This window comes from Lepisma saccharinum, chromosome 1 (assembly GCF_977018435.1).
Source record: "Lepisma saccharinum chromosome 1, izLepSacc3.1, whole genome shotgun sequence".
NCBI lineage: Eukaryota > Metazoa > Arthropoda > Insecta > Zygentoma > Lepismatidae > Lepisma > Lepisma saccharinum.
Window position 1 is genome coordinate 92,999,719 of NC_139229.1, and position 16,564 is coordinate 93,016,282.

A 16,564-nucleotide genomic window follows, 5' to 3' on the forward strand; every position below is an offset into this window, starting at 1 on the left:
ATATTTTACGTCTTTAGTGTGCATCTAATGGAGTAGTGTGTGTCCCAGCTGCGATCCATGTGCATACACAGCCTTGTAGGGAGATTCAAGGATAAGGAACTCAAGGTCGCCTCGCTGCAACCGTTACGTGGAAGTGAAAAACGACATCACGAGCCTTCAACAGCAAAACTGCCCTATCACAGATATTCATTAGGCGAGACCAACTGGATCTTAGGATTTTCAAAAACCATTCTAATTACTGCTTGTTTGAACATAATGAGAGAGAAAGGGATAGCAAATTACAAGGAAGAAAAAGGAAGGATGAGAGAGAGAGAGAGATGAATAAATTACCAATTTTGAAATCATGGATTTTGAATTACGACGAGGCTTGACTCGCCTTACCCCTTTCTCAAGATTATGTAAATCTAGTCAGCGTGAGTAAAGTTTTCTCTCTTTCTCCGACTTCCGTGGCGGAGTTGTTAGCACATCGCGCTACGACGCCAGGGGTCCCGGGTTCGAATCCCGGCCTGGGCATGAGTGTTCTTTGCGAGTGTCCCTTCATAAATTTCACCATATCGTCCTCATCTTCGCGATTAGCTAAATGTGGTAGAAAAGGGAGGAAAAAACAAAATAAATGAATCAAACGAAGATGCTCTCAGGGAGGAATTCCGAACAGATCTTATTTTTAATATCCGTGTGTTGTGTAGCGGTTCTTTGAGGAGTGCCGGCCTCCGTCGCGGAGTGGTTAGCACAGCGCAGTACTAAGCCAATGGTTCCGGGTTCTTTGCGAGTGTCCCTTTATCAATTTCGTCATAGGATCACCCATCCTGATCGTCGCGATTAGCCAAAAGTGGCAGAAAAGCGACGCTAAATAGTAAAAATCAAATATTTGAGAGAAGTGCCGAGACAGGTGCAAGTGCACCCTTTCATGTCGACAGCCCTCATAAACACAACAGTAAAGCGGATTGCCTACCCTTCAGGGTAACATCTTGACAGGGCCGCTTTGAGTACGGTTGCCATAATGCAGGTCATGCAAGATGAGAACCACCCCGGTAAACTTGCCAAACGAAAGTTTTGTTTCCTACTCTCATTTCCGCTTTGCTTGTGCCCGAGTGCCCCATGTTGCCATGTGTTCCCCTCTCTTGTCTCGCTGTCAAAAACTTCAACAACCTTAAATATTACGTCTCCCCCCCCCCTTTCCTAATGATACAAACACTTGACACCGATGTGTTTGAAGCATTTTGGCAACGCAGGGACAGCAGTACATAGTAAACAGCTGATTACATCGTCCATGTTCCCTCCGATCGCCTACGGTTGAAAATTCGACGTTGTCAGAATGTCGATTTTTTTTCATTTATCTAGTTTTTATTGTTTGGCGGGGCAATAAGGGGACACATTCGAACGGGGGGGGGGCATCCACTCCACCTCCGGTGAATCACTGTAACCAGTTGACGGTTAAAACCCCCTCCCTGGCTACGCTACTGTCTGCATATTGCACAAATAGCTCTTTACATTTTTGCACGCCTTTTTTTTCCTTGCCGTTAAAACAACATTTCAACTATATTAATTACGTAAAAGGCTTGTTTCGCCTTTCGAAGCTCGGCTATCAGTATTGCCAAGTGGTTAAATTACAACACACCTGTGCTTCTGGTGCCAGACCTTCGATAGGGCTTATCACATTGACTTGAGAACCACACGCCCACAGCTCTCCCACCAGACGCAGAATAAATAGTTGGCCCCTTGTTATCTGCTTGGCAGTTGCATGGCATACATTTCGAATTACACAAGCCAAGCTGTGAAGTCGGGTTTATCAACGACAGTGTTGCTAATCATGCATGAGAAATATCCATAAATCTTCTTGATTTCATATTCCTCGTTGTAAGGCTTTTGGGGAAATATTTATTACCAAACGAGTTTGTCATTTTCAGTTTTAGTTGGGATTAGCTGTGGTGTTCAGAGTGCAAAGGAATTATATTTTTCTATTTCGGTTATTTTTCTTTACTTCTCTGCCTCATGGACCTCCCCGATGGTGTAGTGGTAACGTTGTCGCCTGATAATCAAGGGGTCCCGGGTTCGACACATTGCACAGTGGTTCGAATCCCAATATAAACTTAAGTCCAGTCCCGATTAGCCTATCTGTGCATAAAGTAGACTTTATTATATATAGTGGACAACAATTCAATTCAAATTTTCTACTTCACTGGTTAATCGCGACGAAGTGGATGGATGATGAACAGATTAAATTGGTGATGCAACAAATATAGTGATAAACCCATGCTTTACCCAGCGTTCGGTTTGAACCCGTGACATCTGGCTTCCTGGTGCGTTACACTGTCCAATCCACCATGGAGGCTGCCTCTGTGTGGACTAAATTATTTCGTAAAATACACTTTTATTTTTAATGAAATTGTTTATTAAGCATTTCTAAGCCCGAAAACGAGATAAGGAGAAACCATTCTCCTAAGCCGGTGACAACACCCCTTTGCTCTTTTAACTGTACACGTGTGATGTAGTCCTACAGAGCGATGACCGAAATCACATTCTAATGACACTGGAAAATTTCAGGTATCTCCGAAATGCGCCACTGGGCATTAGAAAACAAGATTTATTTTCAATATTACGGGAGTTCCAACTTGGTCAGAAATCTCTACGCATAGTAATATTATCTTGCGGTGAACAACACTGTTGACGGAGATGTAAACGAAACCGAGAACTGTAATGTGGAGTCTATTTCTGACACAGCTTATTCTTGCTCTGATAATGCACACGCACACACATTTACATAAAACCTCAATTGTGTGTGTAATATGTTTATAAAGAAGTACGTAGTTCGAATAGGAGCGGTACCGAGACAAGATTTTCGTAACCTTTGTCGTATTTTTCATTTTATTACGCCATTCTCTTACTTTTTTTTATGGTAATAGTGACTATAGCAATGGAACATGAAATCATGATAAATATATAGAACTATTTTCGGAAGGAAATGCCATGGTTTGAACCCACGGGCGTATTCTGGAGTGACGAAAACTTTTGCACAATACTTTCTTTCATATTCTTAAAGTAGGGATTACCTATAATACTAGTGAACGCACGGCACATGAGGCTTGACTTGATGGAACTTTTTACATTAACCATTTAAGATTAAACTTTTTTCGGTTGTTTGAACATGACATTTATTGCCTTTTTTGTGTGTTTTGTTTTTTGTGAAGTTTGGTAAAATTCATTTTGGCCAGGTTTTTAGGCGTTTGCAATGTCGCCAAGTTAGTCATATTCATCTCACATTATTCAGCAGTAAGGAGATTTCGGAAGGTATCACCATTCTCGGAAAGTTTGTGGCAAGTTTCACCGAACATTCGTTGGAACGGAATTTGGAAATTTTAAGGCGAGGAGTGACAGTTTCGCACCAGGCGTGCATTTATTTGAATATCGTCCGAATGGGCAGCGCTGCTAAAAAGAAACCCGACTACACAAGACAATATGAATTTCTCCCCATGTTGCAAGTGGAAGCTATTTTTTCAACTTCATTATTAAGCAGGTCACGATGTTTGAAATATATAATAAGAATTTTCAGATTCCGATGCATTCCTTACGTAGAAAAAAATGCATCAACTTCAGCTTCAAGTTACAGCTAACCAAATGGTAGTTTTCGACTTTTTCCTACGACAAACCAAATCTTCAATGTGTCCTCTTTCCGTTATATATTTTCTACGCCGTGGGAAGTTAGGTATTCCCAAGAGAATAAGTAAAATAATACTCCCATGAGCGTTATGCTAAGTTTTCTCCTCATATGACCATCCAGCTCGCAGCTCGCCGCGGGGAAAGGTCGCTGGGGGGAGCGACAGTTGAAGATCTTCGGGGTAACATTGGATCTAGGGACACATAAACATAAAGCCTAATATATGGTCAAAATTCCTGTTGTTGAAACACGAATCTTTTAATATGCCAGCCACGTGATCAATGCATGTAAAATGATAGTGACAAGAAAAAGATACCACGTTCCAAGCGCACAGCAGTGAATTGCAAGATTTTTGGTACTCAAATATATAACAAACAAAACAATCACTTAGGTAAACGTGACTTACCACGCTGATAACAGCTCTTTGAATTAATGTCAAGTTGTAAAATGGAGGACAGCTGATAAATGAAATTTTCAACCTATGAAAATTCAAGACTAGGGATGTGTTCTTTTTCTCTTTCCCAGATAACAGAGGCGTGTTTCATATTTGTTTAACACCTGGCTAAAGCATTTGGGATATAGAGTAGTCAGTTTTATCTCATATCCTTATTTGCAACAGTCTTGTGTGTTTATTTTTGTGCATTTTTATCAGTAATCTTGAGATTCCAATGTAAACTCAATTTTTTTTTTTGGGGGGGGGGCACCTTGAGAAAGCTGGCACATTTCATTAACACTATTCATGGAAACTGATTATGGGAGGAAGGTGTAGTTGATACCCCCTCCCCTACCTTGACTTACAAGAGGGCGATCTCAGTCTTCTTTATATTTAAAATTAAGGAATCACCCCAGATAAGTGTCGGTTGCATGCCCCCTTTTGACATCTAAAAGCCAATCTCCTGCACAGTTCCATCGAAAATTAAGAAACCACTCTCAATGATATGTCAAAAACTAACAATACGTTGGGTTATCACAGAGTTGTCAGAGAACATTGTGAAAATACCCAGTGCCAATAACAGGAGTTTCTGTAAGGTGGGGGGCCAGCAAATTCCATGTTTACCAATCTGCCAGTGGCTCTGTAGTTCTTACCTTGAGGCAGGGGTATTTTGATTCACTGCCATACACTGGGGATCTGATAGGGCTACATCAAAATTTTCAGATGAGAGCAGTAAGAAAGGGGGGGGGGGAGGAGGTCAAAATGGCAAATGCAAACCCACCTTAAAGTGACCCCATTTACCATTTTCACACTTTTTACCACCTTATCGGCATTGGTATTGGTTCTGCCCTAGATTTATTTATTACTTTCTGATTTGTTATCCACATTTATAAATGTGTATGTTACATACAGTGTGAACATTGTTTTATTTTACCTTAAAGTCCAAACCAGGTGAAGTGACTCAAGCAGTGAAGGATGCCATAGATGCTGGATACAGGCACTTCGATGGAGCTCATGTGTACGGAAATGAGACGGAAGTCGGCGAAGGAATCAGGGCTAAAATCAAGGAAGGAGTTGTAAAGAGGGAGGAACTTTTCATTACCAGCAAGGTAAGACCACAGGGATAAGTATGCTCAGGGCTCGAAAAATCTCGGTAGTCAGGTCGCCATGGCGACTAAAAATTTCAGCCTGGCGAGAGTGATCTCTTGCTGAAATTTTGCCATTCTTTAAGTTTGCATGTACGAAATTTTGAAGATTCTAAGTTCAAATTGCAGTACAGTGCAAGTTAGCAAATGATTTTCTTTATCAACGTTGTGAACATTCCATAAAATCAGTAACAATTTGTTACTCTTTGTCTCTCAACCCCCCCATTTCCCTCTTTCTCACATGATTTAGTGATGTTTTGAATACAGTGATGCTCATCTTGTTATAGTATGCACAATTGCCAGTAGGTGGTTACCTGGCGCCTGAGTTTCAGAGCTGGCACCTAGCTCTGAAGAAGATTTTTCGAGCACTGAGTATGCTCATTATTTATTGACTTTGGAAACATCATTGAAAACTAATTTCTCGAATGTGCCGATTTTACTTTCCTCAGAAAGAGTTTTCACCTCCCCCAACGATTTGTCATCCATGTTAGGGGTTGATGACAGTGTTTTAGCAAATGTTTTTAGCTTTTTGAGAACAGGAGGTATTTTCCACTGTCTGGAAGGAATTTTTTTTTAATGTGTGTTTTCTGTGCAGGTCTTTTTACAGCCTTGCACTTTTAACTTTTCTCAAGGAGTTCTTTACACCCATTTTTTAAACTTTAAGGTAAGAGTTTTAGATTAAGAGGAAATTGTCCTTGTATACTTAGAAGCAAAATGGCCATACGTGTCTATGCACTCCACAATTTTAATTCAATCATTCAGAAATTCCTGGTTTCATCTATATTGTAGTATTGAACTAGAATGAGGAGCATATAGTTGAAGAATGACTTATTTAGTGAACTTTATTCTAGGAACCATATATTTATATGCCAACTACAGTATGTGTCGCCCAATGATATCCACTTGGTAGATTTTGACTTTTAAATAGCTATACTACGGACGAATTTGCTTGTAACTTTATGTAGATATTACCATGTACCGGGTGTTTCACTTGCTTTTGACTCCTAATTTTCCTTTTAACATTCAAACTAACATTTAGCATTGTCAAATGACACTCATGTTTAATTCACTGCTTTACATGCTCAGCTTAATTTTTTCAGCTATGGAACACATTCCACCGACCTGACCTTGTGGAACCAGCAATCGAAACGACCCTCAAGAACTTAGGATTGGATTACATTGACCTCTACCTCATCCATTGGCCAATGGGATACAAGGTAACTAAAATCATCATACTTGGGTTTTTAATGGGTACTTAACACTAGAAGCTCCAGGATTTTTTACTACCTAGAAGCTCCACCTCCGGTCAAAATGACCGGTATTTAAAATTTGACCATTTCTCAAAATGGCTATTGCCAATAATCATCTTATTACTAATAAAACAAAATATTTTGTAACAAAATACAAAAATATCATGAAACCTAGCGATTTTTATTTTTCATGCACTAATTACAACAATAAATATTAATTTTCTTCAAGGAAATACGTTTCAGTCATGAAATTTCACATATTACATTTTTTGCATTTCAGTACCTTTTCTACATCAGAAACACATTTCCCACAAATATATTTGTTGCACATTGAACAAATGTCACTTGTTTTGTTTTCATTGCACAATGCCACCTGGCATTGGCGCCTCTTTCTGGAAACAGAGCCACTTACATTCCGTGCATGTGATATTGATGTTGACAATATTTTATTGGGATTTGCATTCAAATGTCCTTCTCTTAGTTCCTCAGCAAATTCTATCAAAAAGTTATGTCTCATAACATTCCTCCCCGTGACTGCCTTGTAAACTACCCATGCATTTAATGCTGCCAGATCTAAGATATTGTAAAACACATGTATCGGCCATCTACGTGATGAAGCACGGGCTGAATATTTGCGTGCCATTTGATCAACAACATCAACACCGCATTTAGTTTTGTTGTAATACTTGATTGTTTCTGGGAGTTTCTTCTGGCTTTGCAAATCTACTTCTACATCTGAATGCACGGAGCTTAGGAGTAGAACATTTTTGTTTGGTTTAGCTTGGTATGCTCAAAATGTAATGTCCCTCTTTTTTAGCAAACATGTTTCATACACTTGTGTTCTAATGTTCACAATTTCATTAGGAATCTCCTTTGTATTTTTCTTCATAGTGCCAATTAGGCTTGTCTTCTTCTCCTTTAGCTTCTCAGCGAATTTTAGCGAAGTGAAATAATTATAAGTATTTACATTTCTACCCACGTTTAGATAAGGTGAAGTAATTCTCAATACAACATTTTCAGGTACAGTAACATTATCATTCCTTGATTCATCTTTCCCAAGGTATGGAAAGGCAATTTTATACCAAAATTTTCTGGTTTGTTTGGCATGTACTGCGTAAATCTACAACTCGCTTTCGAAGGAAACAATTGTTCGTCAACTGTCAGATTTTCCCCTGGAGTGTCCCCTGAGGACACATTGTCTAGAAAACATGCATACAAACTGCAGTGTTCAAACGAAACTGAGTCCTCACTTTCTCCTTATCAGCTTTGACAATATGCCAACATATATGGGCGAGTCCAAAAGAGGAAGGAATAATAGGGGTGGAAACTGTAAGTGCAATGTTCCAATCGAGAAGTGGTTTTCCATTGAAATACATTAACGGTCAAAATGACCGGCAACGGCGCTTCTAGGTAGAAACACAAATATTTCCATTAGTATTATTTTGTTTGTAAATAACGCATAGCAGTAATAATGTACTGCAAATTTTAGGAAAAGTCACAAAATTTCAACGCACGAAGAAAAAGGTTTCTGTACAAGGCAGAAACTGCAATTTGAAAAACGGTCAAAATGACCGGCTTGGCGCTTCTAGTGTTAAAGGATGTTCTTTTCTTTACTAACATCCAAAAATGCACTGGCCTCAAAGGGACTACTAGGACCTCCCCAATGGCGCAGTGGTAGCATCGTTGCCTTGTAATCAAGGGTCCCGGGTTCGATACCCAGTGGAAGCACATAGTGGTTCGGATCCCACTTTAAACTGTAGGTCCAGTCCCGATTAGCCTTAATGTTCATAAAATGGACTTAAAACACCAAATCAATCCAAAGGGACTACTACTTTTTTCCCTGATTATGGTATAATTTTATTAGGTTATGATGTTTAATTATTTTTGTATAATGTATACATAACTTGGTTCACGACTTCATGAAATACATAATTACAATTACTCAATAAAAAGATAAGTCAATGAATGTTTTGTGGATTATATGGAACATTTCATTTCAAAATTCCCCTGAATCTCAATTTTTGAAATAAAATGAAATGAAATGTTGTAACTTTATTCTAACTTGTGAGTCAACAATCTAAAATTGTCATTTGGATAAAAATTCAAGTATTATACATAATTGAAGTTAGAAGATATTTTATGTATTGTTCGTTTATTTTAACTTTTTAATTTACTTCTGTTTTGCATTGTGTCCTGCCCTAATTTGTCCTTTATTACATTTCCCCCTCAATTCCACTAGAATATTAAAAGGTCAATTACCTTCTCTCATTGTCTTAAATTTTATTTTTTGTACTTTTAATATTCACCAAAATTAAAAGAAATTTCTTATTAAGTAAAGAGGCGTTTTATCTGTCCCACCCATGTCACAAAATTGGTCACTAGAGTTGCAAAAAAGCCTTCTTTTTTTGAATGGACTGTTTTTTCTGATAAAAAGTCTGCTTTTTTGGGGAAAAAAACTGGAAATTGTGGCTTTTTTTTTTGGGCTTTTTACCAATTAGAGCTAACCTATTTCACTTGAAGTTATTGTTATGAGTTTACAAGTTTGTAGTTACATATTTTACAACTAGTTAAAAGAAATTTAAATGATGTAGCAGCCAAGAGACAGATATTGGCCAATCCCAGTGGACACATATTGCATAACGGCTCAGATACAATTTTAACCCTAGCTTATCGAGAGAGAGGGGGATGCTTGCAGGCCCACCACCTCTATTTTTTAGATTTTTCAAATGTTTGAAAATAAATTACATATTTATCTATTATTTTTGTTCATAAAACATGAATGTAATGTAATTAGGAGGCAAAATGCACTTGGTGCGCATATCAGGTGCCATCTTTGAATAAGTCTCATTCGAGGCACTCATGCCAGTGACAGTGTACAATTGGTTGGTAATGATGGTAATTATTATATGTAACAAACAACTGCACTTTGACAAACAAAAATGCATTAATAAAAAAGTCATTATGGATGTTGTGGGTTTTAGTGAATGATAAAATATACGAGAGACACTCATGCAATAATTGGTTATTATTTTTTATTAATGAAAGTAATTTTTGTAATTATTATAATTAACGAATAACTGCACATAATCAGCAAAGGAAGCAGTGATTCAATAATGAAATGTTTTCTTGAATTTTAGTGATAAAAAAAGTATAGGCTTGTGAGCCGCCTCCCGGTATGTAAGTTTCCCATATGGAATGGGTAAGCTAGGGTTAAAACTAAACATGTAGTCCTGATGAACACATCTGACCATGAAATGGACTTAAAAAAAGGTGTGTATATATCCTGTTTAACGGAGCTTTGAGATGGAAGCGACACGTGGCTCTTGGAAACGAACCATTAGAAGTAAATGCAACCTTTCGAACGGAAGCAATATAAGCTGCAAGTGTTGCTTGACACTTGGCCTGTACCGTTTTCTCAGGGAACTTTCGGACCGAAGTAATAAGTCACATGTGTCACTAGGGAAGCAGACCCTCAGTAATTCATTCAACCTTTTGAACCGAAATGGTGAAAGTTTTGCTTTATACTGAAGGAGACTGTGTCGCTTGTCATCTGTGAATTCAGTCTGAAAGCTCCTTCATGGGCACGCATCATGTAACCTCGGTCTTTCTACATGCATGGTGAATGCTTGCTTACAGACTGAAGGGGTCCGTCCATGTCACTTGTCACTTCAATGTTCTTTTAAAAACACATACAAAACTACTCTAGTTATGTGAATATGTTTATACTACATAGATATAACTAATAAGCCTTCCGAAATATGAAGATGTCACTCGGAAAGAACCACCCATTCAAAAAAAACAGTGCTTTTGAAAGCACTATTTATGTCTAGCTATGAATTTCATATTGTAAATGGTATTTTACATTTAGAAATTAGTGTCTATTTTACAGTAGGGGAGATAAACGAAAACCATGGAACAGGAAAAATACTGCCAACTCCTGTATTTTCATTGATTTGAGACACACTTGTGATGAAAGTCGAAAAAAGCCCAACCAAAAAAGCCACGGAAAAAAACTCTGGTTTCTTTCCAAAAAAGCCATTTTTTTTCCGACCACTTCCAACTCTACTTATAGCTATAAATTTGGGAAAGTATTTTAAGGGTAGTTATGTTCAATTAACAGTGTTTAGTTTCATAATTCATTGCACAGAAACTCTAAGAAAAATGTTGCTTAACTATTGGTAGCATAGTTACTTTAATGCCAAAAATGTAGTCTGGGTGTCCCACCTATGACAATGGAATGTCCCATATGAAGGGCTCGGGTGTAAAACATGTTAAGTGATATTTTGATCATTTTTGAGTTACAAAGTAAAATGTGCCATCCTTCAATTTTCGAGTGAAATTTCCATGTCATACAATTTGCCTTGGTCTCCGTGAAGCCTTCTGAAATTAGTAAACACAACACAAAAACAATTTATTTACAGTATGGCTTCTAATAACTTTTTTTTAAATTAACTCAGAAATTACCAAAATGTCACTTACCATATTTTACACCCTAGCCCTTCATATGTAAACATTAATGGCACACAAGAATTGTAATAGCTTGTGTAAAAGTTAACATATTGAGGCCTAAAATATGCCAACTCACCCTATCCCTGTTTCATAGAGAATTTTGTTATAGTTCACAATTTTATTTTTAAATAATTAATAGGTTTACCTCTTTATGAGGTGTGTCATTTCAGCTGTTAATCATTCATTCTAGTTGTTATGGTAACCCATGAGGTAGAAAAGTGATGTAAAATAACTGAATTATTTTTGTATGTATGTATTGCTTGCACTGTACCACACTCCTACTTTGTGGTTGTTACGGGCATTTAAACACATTTTTTGACGGAATGTTTCGGGAGAACACAAAGAACAAGGGTCTTATTGTTCTAACTGTAACATTGATCAAACTACAAATAAATGTACAATGAACACTCCAGAAATGTTACTTCAAAAAATGTGTTGAAATGCTTGTAACAGCTGTAAACTAGGAGAGCAAAATAATTGAAGTAAACGATAGGTGGAAAGTAGATTACTCTTCACTTTAAAATTATAAGAAATTTTACCTTGAAGAAAGCGTTGTTTTTTTTTAGATATTTTAGTTCTTTCTATGCACGTGGAAATTAAAACATTATGAAAATACTAACTGGTTTATAATGTCACATGTGGATATTTTCATGTATGCTAAGATACTAAGCTAATATTACACTCCAAAAATTTTATCACATGATCAAAATAACGTAATTTTGCCCCAGCAGCATGAAGGCTGTAAGCACATCTGGTTCACTCAGAAAAATGTATGTGTTAACTTGTTTTGTCTGTAATACAGTGGAACCTTGATAACTCGAACTTAGGGGGAAAAGATAAAAATTGAGGTATCAAGGATTTCGACTTACCAAGGTTCGAGTTATTGAGGGCCAAAATCGCTGAATTCGAGTTATAGAGGTCTAAAGTTTACTGACCCTTCTGAACGTTGGCACTACGTATGTCCCGACATGATTGTTGATCACTTGACATTGTATGTACGCACCCTACACTTCGACTTATTGAGGTCCGTGCGACTAAAACTTCGAGTTATAAAAAGGTGATTAGAATTTAACTTCGACTCATAGAGGTTTTTCATAGTCTACCTTCGAGTTATTGAGCTCTAACGGCATTCCATAAACTGTACAAAAATTCGTCTTATCAAGGTTTTATTCGAGTTATTGAGGTAAAATTAGTATTGAGCGTTATGGACAATTCAAGGGGGATTACAAAAAATGCGACTTATCAAGGAATTTGAGATGTTGAGGTTCGAGTTATGAACGTTCCACTGTATCTGTATTTCAAACTATGAAGAAAGATTTGACTCTGTCAAGTGCTGGACGTATCTTTAACTTTATATCCAAGTGAAATTAGTTGGTACCTTCTTAAGATCTGGTATTGACACGTCTCACTGTATTAATAATTATGATTCATTGAGTTGATCGACCTGCCACTGTTAAATTCAAAGACCTCCCCAACACTGTAGTGACTAGTCTCAGGTTTGATTCCCAATGGAGTCACATTGCACAGTGGATTGGAGCTAACTTTAGACTCAATCCCAATTAGCGTATCTGAGCAGAGCCAGGCTTAAAATAAAATTTTGTTGGAGCATTCTGAATTGAATGCTTAAATATATTGTCTAAATTCAGGTTCGATCTAAAAGAGAAAGATTCGGGATGAAATATGTTCGATCTACATAACCGTTATGACTGAAATTCATGCATATATATTTTTTTTTATTCCCAGGATGGCGATGAACTGTTCCCAGAGAAGGATGGCAAAACCCTCTACAGTGAAGCAGACTACGTAGATACCTGGAAAGCCATGGAGCCTTTGGTGAAGAAAGGTTATACAAAGTCCATTGGCTTGTCAAACTTCAACTCTGAGCAGATTGAGCGTATTCTTGCTGTGGCTGAAATTAAGCCAGTCACTAATCAGGCAAGGATCATTTAATTTTTAGAATAATTGCAGCAGAATTATTAGGCAGTTTAAAATTCTGAAATGCATTCTTTCATCTAAAATAATCATATGTAGTATTTGTGTGTGTGTGCATGTGGCGAAAAGACAATGCTCTACATTATGTAGTTTTCCTTCTATGACTTATTTTTCTTAATCACTACACATTTGAAAAACACACACCTCACCACCCCTTGTCTGTTAAAGGTGTTAAGTGCCCAAAGTCGTATTTCACATGTCTGTCAAAAACAATAGGCACGACCATAGTGATTACATAAAGTAATTTTTAAAATAGAACTGTTTGAGGGTCAAGTACGAAAATTAAAATTTCATATCCAGCAATGTGTAAATTAAGGAGATTAATTCTTTCTTATAATTTTTTTCAGTGTTTTTCAAGGTCCAAAAATTGTATATAAATTCAATTCTGCTATGGGAGAGAAAATCAGCAAGCGTAAATGGGTTCTGAACCGTAAAGAACATTTTTATCTTTAAAGTATTTCAATTCTGTGTCGGAACCTTTTTTTCCGGATCAATTTAAACATTGTCCAAGTTTGGTATTAAAATGATACAATACACAACTTGGATCGAATTGAAATTATGCGAGAAAAAAGGATCCGATCCCGTTACAGAATCCAATAGAACCCCTAAAAATTTATGGGCTCCTGGATCTTTAACAACCTTGCATTTACCCCCCATGTTTTCTCACACCATTATTTCCCTCTGCACAGGTTGAGTGCCACCCATACCTAAACCAGAAGAAGCTGATTGAGTTCTGCAAGTCTAAAGGTATCACGGTGACTGCATACAGCCCGCTCGGCTCCCCAGACCGCCCGTGGGCGAAGCCTGATGATCCACAGCTGCTAGAGGATCCAAAGTTGAAGGACTTGGCAAATAAGTACAAGAAGACTCCTGCTCAGGTTGTCCTGAAATATCAGGTATGCAGGTTTTAATATATATCTCATAATGATATATATAAGATTACATGATGGATGCGGAAAACGCAGTTTAAGTATTCCTACGTGAAGTTTCGTGTTTCCGCATTGCACCATTGGATTTTTTTTCACAATAATTTCGAAGGCTCACTGCCTTCATTCATAAGGGTAAGGCATCTGGAATGGAGCCTTCAAAATTATTCAGAAAGAAACTATCCAATTCTACAACGCAGAAACATGAAACTTCACGTAGGTGATTTAAGATTAGTTTCACTCTGTAATTTTCTCTTTTAAATTTTGAGCTTGTTAATGCCAAAATTTAATATTTTTGCCAAATATTGGAAAAACTTGGCTGTTTTCTAACAATTATACAATTCAAATACTGTATTTCTTCAAATCTAAGGTGTATAAATATACCATGGTATTAGTGTAACGTGCTGATATTGTTCAACTGGTAAATAATAATGGCAATGGTAGTATTGTGAACGGTAAATGTAACGATGTAAATGTAAGAATACGATATTCTTCGAATGAAGTGTTGGTATTATGTGCATCTATGAGCATCAATTTGGAAGTAATTTTTTTCTCAAAAGCTGAAGGAATAATAAAAATGCACTTACTTTTGATGGCATCTTGAATTCGAAGAAATGTGGTAAGTTAGGTAATATGGTTCCTGTGATAAATTATTTCATATTTATGCACGGAGATATGTATTAGGTAATAATTGGGTGAATTTTTATTATTAGTTTTTGGTCATTAATTGTTAAAATTACTGATAAAAGCCACTTCATACAGCTAGTGCAGTTGAACTAATTCTCTAAATTGCAAAGGGATGGCATTAGTGTTCACATGTCCAAAGGTGTCCAATAGTAACAAGTAGTTGCAGTTTACCTGAATTGGTATCGGAAAGTATCGATTGGTTTTTATTAGGGCTGAGCTGATACCACTTTTAACCAATGCCGATACTCTCACAGATTCCCACTGACACCAATTCTTGAATTGTAATGATTAGCATTTGTACGAAATATTGATCAATATTAGTGTGTAAGTATTCCACTCAATTTACCAAGCATTTTGCTTTAAAATATTGAAGTACTTTGTTATAACACAATGTAGTATTTTTACACAAAACTGGTGCGAAACGAAACAGCCGATGCTGTCGCAAAGTTTGCTGATGCACATGCCGATGTTCTCGTCCACCTTCTGCCAGATAGTGACCTGCAGAATGTGTTTCGTTGTTGCTTTCTTGACACTTGGCAGGAGGAGTGGGATACGGTAATGGGGAACAAGCTTCATGCTCTTAAGTCCACCATAGGTGCATGGCGTTCTTCGTCCCATCCCTCTTGTCGAGAAGTTCTTCTTACTCGACTGTGTATTGGACCTAGCCGTCCAACCCATGGTCACTTGTTGCAAGGGCTGCCCCCTCTGATGTGTCGTGTTTGTGATGTCGTTTTAAGTATTTGGTATATTCTTGTTGCATGTTCCGATTTTGCTTTCCTTCAGCACTTTTCATCTTCCCAGCTGTTTGTCATCCCTGTTGGGTGATGACAACAGTGTTTTATCAAATGTTTTTAGCTTTTTGAGAAGAGCTGGTCTCTTCCACTGTGAGGAAGCTTTTAATTTATCAGTATCAGATGGTATTGGTAAAGGCTCAGCCCTAGTTTTTATCACTACCGACTGATACTTTTCCAGCATTTTGGCAATGTGGCACTTTCGCAGAATACAAATAAACTGGAAATTATGGAAAATTCGAAGTTTCAATTTAATTTGCGCTAGTATTTAGTGGAAAAACTGTATTTGATGATTACATAAGAGGAATTAATGTAATTCTTGAATATTTTGATGCAAAACTCTAATAAATTAATGTTTATAATTGGAATGCAATACTTACACACTAAGATTGATTAATATTTCAAATGATTTTTAATTATCAGAATTTTCACACTTTGGTATTGGTGAGAGTATCGGCGTTGGTTCAAAGCAGTATTGGCTTAGCCTTAAAGTTATGATTAATGAATGGATTTTAAGGTGCAGTACCTTTCCCAAAATGTAGCTTTTTGATAACGATCGTTTGAGATATGCATTTTAGGACATTAAATCAAGTAAAAATTACACACATTGTTGCATTTTTTTGTGAGATTAGCACATTTTTTCCCTTTTTATCCCTTCTTTGATGCTTCAGAACCTTTTTCCTTCCTTTCCTTTCATATTTTGTTAAAAAATTGCGACAGAAAAATAAATGATGTTCACTTGAGCAGCTACATAGAGCATTTTGTAGAGCACAACAAGAGCTATTAAACGGTATTACATCCCCAATAGTTCTCAAGATGACGTAGTTTCTCCACAACTAAGGATCTCCTGAGCTCGAAGCGTCAGCGACTTGCATTCGAAAACATACAAATATTGAACATAATCCAGTATAACAAGTTTGGATAACCTGATAAATGCCACGTTTACTTCCTAAATACTAGTTATTTTATGCAATTATTACTAATTATTAGGGACGTGTATTTCTAGTTTTATTTTTCTCTGAATGCTGATGTAATTTTTTTACTGCAATTCTGTGTTATTTTTCATGGTTTAGGGCAAAATTCGGTGTTATTAATTTAAAAACTGTGTTATTTTTACATGCATTTTTACTGTTCCTTCTATGCTTAAAATTTTCACATTGTTTTAGTTCTGGAAAA

The 16,564-nt window shown here is 37.0% G+C and overlaps 1 protein-coding gene across 3 annotated transcripts in view; it reads left to right on the top strand.

The window, feature by feature from the left end:
- LOC145997930 (aldo-keto reductase 1B-like) overlaps nt 1–16,564 on the top strand; it is a 33,867-nt gene that overhangs the window by 8,772 nt on the left and 8,531 nt on the right. For all 3 annotated transcript variants that reach the window (XM_083134657.1, XM_083134656.1, XM_083134655.1), the window contains exons 2-5: nt 5,030–5,197; nt 6,334–6,450; nt 12,736–12,927; nt 13,674–13,880. In XM_083134657.1, the coding sequence (XP_082990783.1) occupies nt 5,030–5,197; nt 6,334–6,450; nt 12,736–12,927; nt 13,674–13,880 (684 nt within the window). The remainder of the gene's footprint in view (nt 1–5,029; nt 5,198–6,333; nt 6,451–12,735; nt 12,928–13,673; nt 13,881–16,564) is intronic.